A 10,839-nucleotide genomic window follows, 5' to 3' on the forward strand; every position below is an offset into this window, starting at 1 on the left:
CTATCCATTTTTATTTACCTCTAATTATGTTTTATTTGCAGATAGGAAAATGCATATTCTTTTCTCCTCTGCTAATCCACCATTGCAAATTGCTTCTTGAAATGTGCAGATTTAAATTGCAAGTGAAGTTTGTATCTAATGTCCCTGAATTCTGTTAAAGAAAATTGTTTTTCCATAAAACTTAACTCTGCTTCTCTGTATTTTCTTCCTGTACCAGCTATAGGCCATATAGCTACCGGCACTTTGCACCCCCCACTACACCCTGCAGCACAGATGTTTGTGACAGTGACTATGCTCCTAGCCGGAGAATGACCTCAGTGGCAACAGCCAAGGGCTATACCAGTGACTTGAACTATGACTCAGAACCTGTGCCCCCACCTCCCACACCCCGAAGCCAGTACTTGTCAGCAGAGGAGAACTATGAAAGCTGTCCACCTTCTCCGTACACAGAGAGGAGCTATTCCCATCACCTTTACCCACCGCCACCCTCTCCCTGCACAGACTCCTCCTGAGGAGGGGCCCTCCTCCTCTGACTGCCTCCAACATGAAAATGTAAATACATATCTGGTTGAGATCTGGAGGGGGGGAGGGAGCTATTAGAGAAGGATGAGGCAGACCATGTATAGTAAAAGTTATAAAATGGGGTAGGGAATACTGGAGATATTTGTACAGAAGAAAAGAATATTTATATATTTTCTTAAAATAGCAGATTTGCTGCTTGTGCCATAAAAGTTTGTATAAAAAATAAATTTGTACTAAAAGTTTTATTTTTGCAAACTGAATACACAAAGCATGCCTTAAACCCAGTGAAGTGACTGAGTACAAAGGAAACAGGAATAATAAAGGCATCACTGACCAGGAATGTCTGGACTTTATTGATACCAAAAAAATGAAAAAAAAATTTTTTTTAGAAAGAAATTAAGTCCATCTCAGAGCAGCAAACCATAGATGCTTGGAAGTAGCCAAATAGCCTTCAGGTTAACTAACATTTGAGGGCCAAGAAGTTAAGAAATCATGAGACAAGGGGAAAAAAAAGGAATTAAAACTAACCGTGGACAAAGGGCTTTGTTTTCTCTTACGAATCCAACCATTTTAATAAGGAAGAAAGATACTTACAAGAATCCATTCTGGGTGGTGGTGCTGTAGGCAAGATTGTTGGTCTGTGAGATGTTGTGGGGCTGCATATGTGCACATCTTCTGTCCCTACTTTAGAGCCCACACCTTTATAAAAATTAAAGTTTTCTCTAGATGTTTTTCACCTTGCTGCCTCCCCCAGCAACTTAGGCCATTTGCTAAGAGAACATGGTTTATTCAAGCTTTCTATCTGAGGAATCAATTAAATGGTGTTTTCTAAACTAGGTTTTGACTTTAATATTTCTACTAGCTCCATCCTGCAATAGGCTTAGCTCTTCAATTTGACTGCTGTTTTTGCATAAATGATCAAAAGTTAGCCATATTATTGGTCTTCTTTACATCCAAGATTGTTTTAATGCTCATTAAAATGTCTTTTTACAACACATATAGACAGTGTTTAAAAATTACAAATCTAATCATAACATTTTTGTTGTAAATTAATCATATATCCTTGCAGTACTTTCAGCATATGACAATATGAAAATCATTTTTATATATATATTTTTTTGAGTAAAGCATTTAAATATGTTCTGGTTATAAGCAATATTAAAAAATTTTTGTTGTTGTTAGTTTATCCCTAATTAACTATTTGTGACATTTTCATGTTCTTTAGACCAGTTTTTCTCAGAATGCTGTCTACATACATACCTCTTCTAATGTGTGACATGAGTTTAATATCTTCCTGTTACCCACTGTGAATAGTAGGTTATTTTGATTATCCACAAATAATTCTTATAATCACCTCATGTATTTTTTTGTGTGTTCTCTTTTATCTCGTTATGAATTGAGATAATTTAACAAATTTAACAATGGGGTTAAATTGAGCAGACAAACTATAAATTTCTCAGCTGTCAGAATTTGGGTGGAGGGGAATGATGGAAGTCTCTCATGTGCCCTGCCTGACCTGCTGTCGTGTGTGGTACTGGGGCTGCTACATCTTCAGCTATCAGGGCTGACCTGTGGAATGATTCTAGCACTGCTGTGCCACCTTACCAGAAATTGGTTTCCTACTTTTTACTTGTGTCTAGCACTTCTCTGCTAAAATTAAACGTGTTGTTAAACTAGCATACTTTTATCTTACAGGTGTTGGTTAGTTAGTCATTGAGTGATTTTAAAATTCAATCCTGAAGAGGCCCCTCTGGGTTTCAGGAGCCAAGAGAAAACAATAAAAGAAAGGATTCACAGTTTTACCAGGTGAAGTAATTTTTTAAGCAATTAAAAAAATACCTATGTAAACAATTTAAAGAGGGGAAAAAATGTGGTTTCAGAATGTTGCTCAGATTGTTGGAGGCAGCTTGATTTTACATATAAATAAATGGTAATCCATCAGTGTCTTGCATTTCAGTCAGACAAGCATTACTCTTCCTGTTGGTGGAACAAAGTGCTCCTAGTCTAAGACAAAATGAACGTTGAACTTGTATTCTGTGACACACAGGGGCACAAATGAAGATGGAAAGGTTAGCAGTAACTGGGTATCAATTAGAATTTGAGAATTCTATATGTTTACATTTTTAATGTGCATCTTTATCTGGTGGGCTTCCCATGTGGAAACTTGCACTATAATGAACTAAGAAGAATATTGCCTTGTTGTATCTCAGTCCAAATGCTTGTACTGCGATGGCAATGGCCTCTTCTTGCAAAATACTAATTTGTGTGCCAATTTGTTTGAAATTATTTGAAGGCAGTTCAGCTTAATCTCAGTATCCTCTTTCTGGGGTTGAAGTGGATTCTTAATATTTCTGAGAGTCCTTTTTGATGAGAGTATTATCAAATTTGGGGGTGATTTGTTGGTTCTCAGTTTACATGGACAGTTACACTTAAGTAAACTACATCTTAATTGTTAAACACAGAGCTTTAATTAGAAAAAGTGAGGAAAAAATAAACTTGAAACCACAAATCAGAAAAAGATAAAAGGGTGAGGGGAGTTCTAAATTTGGTGTATTGTTAAATCCATCATTCAAGAGGAAAAATGAATAAAATTTCATTAGAGTCATTAAATATACAAGTATCCCTTTTGAACCTGTATCTTAAAATATGCCTCCTTTTGATTCAGTTAAAATTATCACACAGCATACCTTCTGTGCACTACACATTGAAATGGTCTTTTATCACTAAAGTTCTAGACTTGGCTTCTTAAGGTCCTTCTTAACAGTGGCCCAAGGAGTTTTGTTGCTGAAATTAGAGAAAGGCACATTCACAGGAAAAAAAGAAAAAAAAAAAAAAAAAAAACCCTGTTGTTGGATAGAATTTTGTCAGTATTAATTTTTCTTCAAGAAATTTTAATTGTAGTTTTGGCACTTGGTGGCTCTCTTTTATATGGTGTGTCACAAGATATCTGGTTAAACACAGAAGATTATACTGTTACTTTAATTTTAATATAAATACACTTTGTGATGTACCACCAAGAGATAGATGATCCTTGAATAAGTTTAAAAACGACTGTGCTAGGGCTGGGGTTGTGGCTCAGCGGTAGAGCGCTTGCCTAGCATGCATGAGGCCCTGGGTTCGATCCTTAACACCACAACAAAATAAATAAATAAAATAAAGGTATTGTGTCTAACCAAAAAATAAATATTAAAAAAAAAAAACATCAACTGTTTTAGAGGGACAATAGTGTATTAGAAATAAAGACTTTAAAGTACATTTTCATCTAAAGTAAGCCAGTAATTTGGGAGGAGGGAGCTTTGAGCAATAGAATTTAAGGTGGGCAGGTCTTATTTTAAAATACTCTTAAGTCAATAATTTGTACAAGGGCAACTCATTCCATACTAAGTTGTAAGAATAGCCAGTATCTCTTAGGTAGCAGTGGCCTTGGGGGAAATATCTTTTGTTTTGCTGTAAAGGCACATTGATGAAGACCATTTCCAAGACCTTTTCAGGTAGTTAGTAGCTGTGGCTTACCTTACCTGTAATGAGATCCTTTTGTTTGTGTGCCCGGATACCAAAGATGATTAATAGAACTGGAGAGGCTTGCTGTAAGCAAGCTGCTTCTCTGCAGTTAGGTGGGTTGCTGCTGATTTCCTATGTAGACCTTGCTTAGATTAAATTCCTATAAATGTAGTTTTTAAAATCTTTTTTGTTTCTTGGAGGGGAAACCTTACAAGATTCTGAAACAACAAACTTGGACTTCTCACATTCCCAAATAGGCCATTCTTTTAGTAAATGTAAGAAATCCATAGTTTGAGGTATGGATATGGGTGTGGAAGTATCAGTTGACTGGCAGGCATTTCAGGATTTACAATTGACACTATACACTAAATGTAGGCACAGACTAGGTCCTAAAGAAGTTTATAATCAAGTATTGTTTAAAACTTACTATGCAGAATTCTTAAACTCAATAAATTTAATTTTTATTTGTTGTTCTTTTTCTTATCCCAAGCCTAAAATGGGCCAAGAGAAATAACAAATAATTTTAGAAAGTACTGGTAACATGTGTGGTTATTGGCTTCTGGTATGGCACTGTATCATATTAGTCTCAAAATTTGGCTTTTGAAATTCTCAGAGTTTTAAAGTAAAGAACTTTGGGCCTCAAGCATAAAAGTACATGTTTTTAATTTTAAAAAATTTAAGTTATGAACATTATGAATCCATATTGTGAGGATGTTTCTCCTTGACTTGATTCCACATGTTATTAGAATAATCCTGTACCTGACTGGAGGGGAAGGTAGATTCTTAGGTTCATCTTAATGACTTAGAAGCAAATTATTGACTCAACTCCTCACCCCCTTTAAATCCAGGTAAACTATACTGTTTTCCTCACAAGGCATTCTTAATCTACAAACTAAGTGGTTGCTTGTACTCAGGAGTGAAACATGGACCTAACATAAGCCAACTGTTAGACTTCCCACTGTCACATAGACTTTGCCCAGAAGTTAACACCAAAGAATATAGATAACATGCTTTTTTTTTAACTGTCCATTTGGGTTATTTTGTTTTTTAATCATATAAGGTCAGGGGATATAGATATGTATCAATATATTAATGCCTCAATATGGGTACTAAAAAGAAAGTAAAGCAAGTATTGTTAGTTCCACTATTACATGAAATAAATTATCTGGGTTAGTGAGGGAAATTTAAGAAGAGGAAAGAGGATACCATGAAGCTTAAACTGGACTAGCCTTACTTGCAAGTGAAGGATCTGGTGCTGCTTTCAGATGTTTATCCTTTATGTTTTAAAATTTTTTCTTAAGCTTTAATCTTTGTCATTGTCTTAAAGTCAACTGGTGTTTCTATGTTCATCGACTTTGGTACGATGGTGCTTTGCAAGGATGTATTTATATTATAATGGCCAACATTTGGTCAGCCCTTGTCCACTTATTCACTTCCCCCTTTTGTAAAATAAGTGCTTTAATTATAAACTGTATAAAACTACCTTGTATAGATTCCCTTTTTGATTATTTCAATAAGCAGAATTGTAACAAATGAAATGTTGATTTTTATAATAAAACAGTGGAAAAATAAGTGTCATTTATTCTCATCAAGAAATTAAAACAGTAGATGGTGTCCTTTGCTGTGATATGAATAAGATTCCTGTGTTTCAAATACAACAAAACCCAGCTGTATTGGCTGTATTTCTTCTAGATTTCTATTGCCCTAGAAAAGACAGACTTGAGAAGGTCTGTTGCCCTTGTCAGCGCTGATGGTACCTGTGAGTGGTAACAGACAAGGAGGAAAAAAAGCTGTGCTTCAGGACTGCTCTTGCTTTCATTGAACTGGAAGGAGTCCTGATGTGGACTCTAAGCAATCCTCTTCCATTCCCCTACATCTGCTTATAAAGTGAACATTACTTGTCCTGATGTAGAGCCTAGTATGATATATAACACTTTCCATGAGGGTGGGTTGTGGTAAGCTGCCAAATGCCAATGTCTCGGCTTGGCACAGAATCACAAGCCACCACACAGCTTTGTAGGTTCAAACAGCAATTCTTTATTCCCAATCTCACACCGCCTCCACACAGGTTCAGGGGCAATCCAATTCCTCCCCCCCACACACACACTCAGGCAGCAGGCAGGCCCTACTCCCAGCAGGAATAATCTTCAACCTCCAACTTCCCTAAAACTTCTATTGTCACGCCCTAAACCCAAGGACGGGATACTTCCTGCAGGATACACCCTAATCCTGGATCCACCCTGGTCATTGAGCAGGGTCACCTTTCTCAAACACACAAGCAAGGTCGCAGCAAATTTCCAAGGCAAGTCCATTTAACATGGGGTACGCTGGCAAGGATTACGATGCGTCATTCCTACTTGGTAATGGCTCTCAGCAGTAAGCCAATAGGAACCTGAACTACCAGGTTCTGGCTTGAGTCTTGGTATACTGGTTTGATAGCCAGGGAAAAAGCTACTTGTTTTATTTGTAGTAGTAGACCTCAAATTTCAAAAGTGTAAAATGGATCTAGTATGACCAAGTATGCTTACCCTGGTGTTTGCTGACTTGTATTCTTTCCCCTGAAGGGAAAAGCTATACAAACCATGCCATTCCCAGTTAAATCAGACAGGCAGAACTCTGATTGGTTTTCCTGAATTGAAGATGGTCTCAAGAATGGGGAAAACCCTAAAATGCGGTTTGTGCCCTTTCCCTGATAGATTTTTACACGGTCCTTTTTATTTTCATTGCCTTGAATATGGTTGTCTTTTTTTTTTTTTCTTTTGGTGGTGCTGGGGATTGAAACCAGGGCCTTGTGTGTGCAAGGCAAGCCCTCTACCATCTGAACTATATTCCCAGATCCTGTTTGTCTTGTTTCTGTAACTTTAATTCATATGACAAATTAATATGGTCAGATCTCTCATCATTTATACCATTATGCATTCTGCACAATTCCTTTTCACTATTTGGAAGATTTTCTGCTTGAGATTTGAATTTGCAAATTAAGATCAGTCACAATAGATAAATGGTTTCCCCCAACAAAGAGGCTAAAAGACAATTTTTAGTAACTTTTTACCTGCATTTACTGTACACCAGGCACTGTTGTCTTCCTCCACTACCACCACCAAGTGATTCATGACCAAATTTAACAGGAAATGTCAGGTTTGAGCATGAAAACCTCCAGTGCAATATTTTGGTCAAAAACAGGTTGGCAGTGGGTACTTGGACAGAGATCTAGATTCTAATGTTAGGTTCTAATCAGTTGTCAAAGGCATACCTGAGTTCATTCTCTTGGTATTTATTTCTTAGTTGTAGTCTCTATTGTGGTTGCCTGAGCAACTCTCATCATTGATCAGTTCCGCCACCAAGTCTAGAGAGGGCCTTTCACATGAGGCATTCAAGGAGCCAGGTGTGAAGTAAAGTCTGCTGGAGCCCAGATCCCTGTGTGGTATTCTATTCCATGCAGATCCCTACTGGATGCCTCCTTTCCCCCTGGGTCCTGGCTCTGCTTGCCAAAGGAATTGACACCTTTTAAATCCAGACAACCCCATGCCCATCTTACATCACAAGCTCTATAACAGACGGGAGTGATTACTTTGAGAACTTTTAATAACAATTTCTCCACTAGATATATTCTATTCCTATGCCAGTTTTAGTAACTTGTGTCTCAAAGAATTTGTCCGTTTCATCTAAGTTATGGAATTTTTGACATAAAGTGTATCCTTTATCTTTTTAATATCAGTTCTCATTTCTGATATTGGTAATGTGTGTCTTTGGGGTTCAGAGCACAGTAACCCCCAAATATGGCACCTTTGCATACTGAATATTTTAAGCTGAGAGAATTCAAGAATAGTCTCTATTCAAGAATGGTCTCTCTGAAACTCCCTCATTTCTTCCCTTGAATCAAGGGGGGGGGGGGAAATCCAGGCAGTATTTTCTGATCTTCCACTGAGGCAGGACCCTCCCTTTAACCAGAGGAAAGGAACATTCTTATCTTTGAAGACATAGGGTCTCTAAACTAACAGGACTTGCTAACTTTCCCCAGATTACTGTTAGATCATATCATTTGTGCTCTGTCATGTTTTTCCACAACTATCTACTCCTGTTTCTTTCAATATTTATTCATTTATTTATTTTTGTGGTGCTTGGGATTGGACCTAAGGCCTTATGCATGCTAGGCAAACACTCTACCAGCTGAGCTGTATCCCCAGCCCTGGGTCTTCATTTTCTTTCTAATAACGTTTGTCACGTGAGACATATTACATACATTTGGTGGTTTCCTCTTATTAATCTACCGTTTGTTGTAGAGACTTTGGTCATGAACCTAGGAGAAGTAGAGAAAAAAGATTCTCCTTTTTTTCTTCTTTTATCTGGATTAGTCAAACTATAGGAATATTAGTATTTTTTAGCTTTTCAAGAAATCATCTCATAGTAGTTGCTTTTCCTCTCTTATATGTTCATTTCTACTTCAATGATTTCTACTCATTTCCTTCATTTTACTTACATTGAGTTAATTTTGCTAGCTTCTTAAGATGGAAGCTGAAGTCCCTGATTTTAGACCTCTTTTCTGATGTAAACACTTAAAGGTAAACATTTCCTTCCCAGCTTACTTTAGCTATATCCCATAGATGTTGATATTTTCATTATAATTCAGTTCAAATATTTTCTGATTTTACTTGTTTCTTCTTTGAAACATGAATCACACAAAAATGTGCTTAATTGGGCTGGGGATGTAACTCAGTGTAGAGCACTTGCCCGGTACATGTGAGACTCAGGCATTTCTGTACCATGTGTTATTTTAAACTTCCATAATGATCAAACTATGTTAGCTTTCTGTTACTATAACAAAGTCCTTGAGATAATCAACTTATAAAGAGAAAAGTTGTATTTTGGCTTGCAGTTCTAGAGATTTCAGAACATGATCAGTTGTCCCTGTTAACTTCTAGGCCTGTAACAAGAAAGCACAGCATGCCATCAGTGCATGTCAGCAATTCACCTCATGACTACAAAGCAAAAGAAGAGAGAGGAAGTGTCAGAAGTCCTACAATCCTGAGGACATGCTCCCAATGACCAAAAGACCAAACAACAACAACAACAAAGCAACAATATATTTTGTCCATAAAGTTCTGTAACATCCTGTCATCCATTTCTATAACCTTATTTTTTTATTTTTGGGGGGTGGCAGGGATGGAACCCAGGGGTGCTTAACCATTGAGCCACATCTTGAGCCTTTTTAAACATTTTGAGACGGTCTTACTAAGTTGCTGAGGCTGTTTTTTTTTTTTTTAAGAGAGAATTTTAATATTTATTTATTAGTTCTCGGCAGACACAACATCTTTGTTTGTATGGGGTTCTGAAGATCGAACTCAGGCCGCAAGCATGCCAGGCGAGCGCGCTACCGCTTGAGCCACATCCTCAACCCCTGAGGCTGATCTTGAACTTGTGATCCTCCTGCCTCAGCCTACTGAGTTTCTGGGATTATAGGCATACACCACTGCACCCAGCACTCTTTCCATCTTATAAAACTGAAACTCTGTACATTCATTAAACAATAACTACTCATGTCTGTCTTTCCCTAGCCCCTGCCAACCACCATTCTATTTTAAATCTCTGATTCTACTACTTTGTGTACCTCTATAAGTAAAAACATACAGTATTTGTCCTTTTGTGAGTGGCTTATTTCACTTGTTATAATGTTCTCAAGGTTCATATGTGTTGAAGAATTATGTTAGAATCTCCTTTTTAAGGCCAAGTAATATTCCACTGGGTATACATACCACATTTTGTTCATTCATCTGTTAATGGGCAATTAGGTTGCTTCTGTGTTTTAGCTATTGTGGAATAATGCTGCCACAAACATGGATATACAAATATCTATTCAAATTTCTGCTTTCTATTCTTATGAGAAGTGTGATTGCTGTATCAGGTAGTAACTCTTTTTTTAATTTTTTGAGGAATTACCAAAAAAAATTTTTTCCACAGCAACCATCGGTTATTGGATAGAGTGTTCTGTATATATCTGTTAGGTATAGTTTATTATGTTAAATTCTTTATTGGCTTATTTTCTGATTGTTCTATCCATTATTGAGAGTAGAATGTTGAAGTCTCCAACTATTATTTTAGAACTATTTATGCCTTCGATTCTATTGGTTTTTACTTCCTATATGTTGATGATCCTGTTAAACATAAATGTTTAAAAATTGATGTGTCTTGACCTGTAATGCTAGCTACTCAGGAGGCTGAGGCAGGAGGATTGCAAATTCAAGGCTAGCCTCTACAATTCAGCAAGAACTTGTCTCAAAACAAAAAAATAAAAAGGTTTGGGAATGCAGCTTAGTGGTAGAGCACTTGGTTAACATGCATGAGCTCTGGGTTTGATTCCAAATAACAACCATAACAAAAATTTATATATCTTTTGCTGTATTGAACTTTTTTAACAATAATGTCCTTTGTCTCTTGAAACATTTTTTGATTCAAAGTTTAGTTTGTCTGCTATTAGTATAGCCACCCATGCTCTCTTCTGGTTACTATTTGCATGAAATGCTTTTTCCATCTTTTAATTTCAGTCTATTTATGTCTTTGGATTTAAATTGAGTCTCTTATAGACAGCATATAGTTGGACCCTACTTGTAAATCTTTCTAATCTCTGTCCTTAGTGTTCTAGTCAGGATCTGGATTGTCCTCCGTAAAGCTCATGTGTTTAAAGCATGCTCCCCAGAGCAGCAAGGTTCCGGGGGGAGCTTTTAGACTCTGACTTTATGACTGGAGAGCTGGATAGACTTCTGGGGGCTGGGCTCTAGTTGGAGGAAGTGGTTTACTGGGGAAGTGCCCTGAAAGGAT

General features: G+C 37.0%; 1 protein-coding gene across 2 annotated transcripts in view; it reads left to right on the plus strand.

The window, feature by feature from the left end:
- Lrp6 (LDL receptor related protein 6) overlaps positions 1–5,595 on the plus strand; it is a 167,543-nt gene extending 161,948 nt beyond the window's left edge. For both annotated transcript variants that reach the window (XM_078015223.1, XM_078015224.1), the window contains one exon: positions 218–5,595. In XM_078015223.1, the coding sequence (XP_077871349.1) occupies positions 218–512 (295 nt within the window). In that variant the 3' untranslated portion in view covers positions 513–5,595. The remainder of the gene's footprint in view (positions 1–217) is intronic.
- Positions 5,596–10,839: the final 5,244 nt, after the last annotated feature.

The sequence above is a fragment of the Ictidomys tridecemlineatus genome, chromosome 6 (assembly GCF_052094955.1).
Source record: "Ictidomys tridecemlineatus isolate mIctTri1 chromosome 6, mIctTri1.hap1, whole genome shotgun sequence".
In the NCBI taxonomy this organism is placed as follows: domain Eukaryota; kingdom Metazoa; phylum Chordata; class Mammalia; order Rodentia; family Sciuridae; genus Ictidomys; species Ictidomys tridecemlineatus.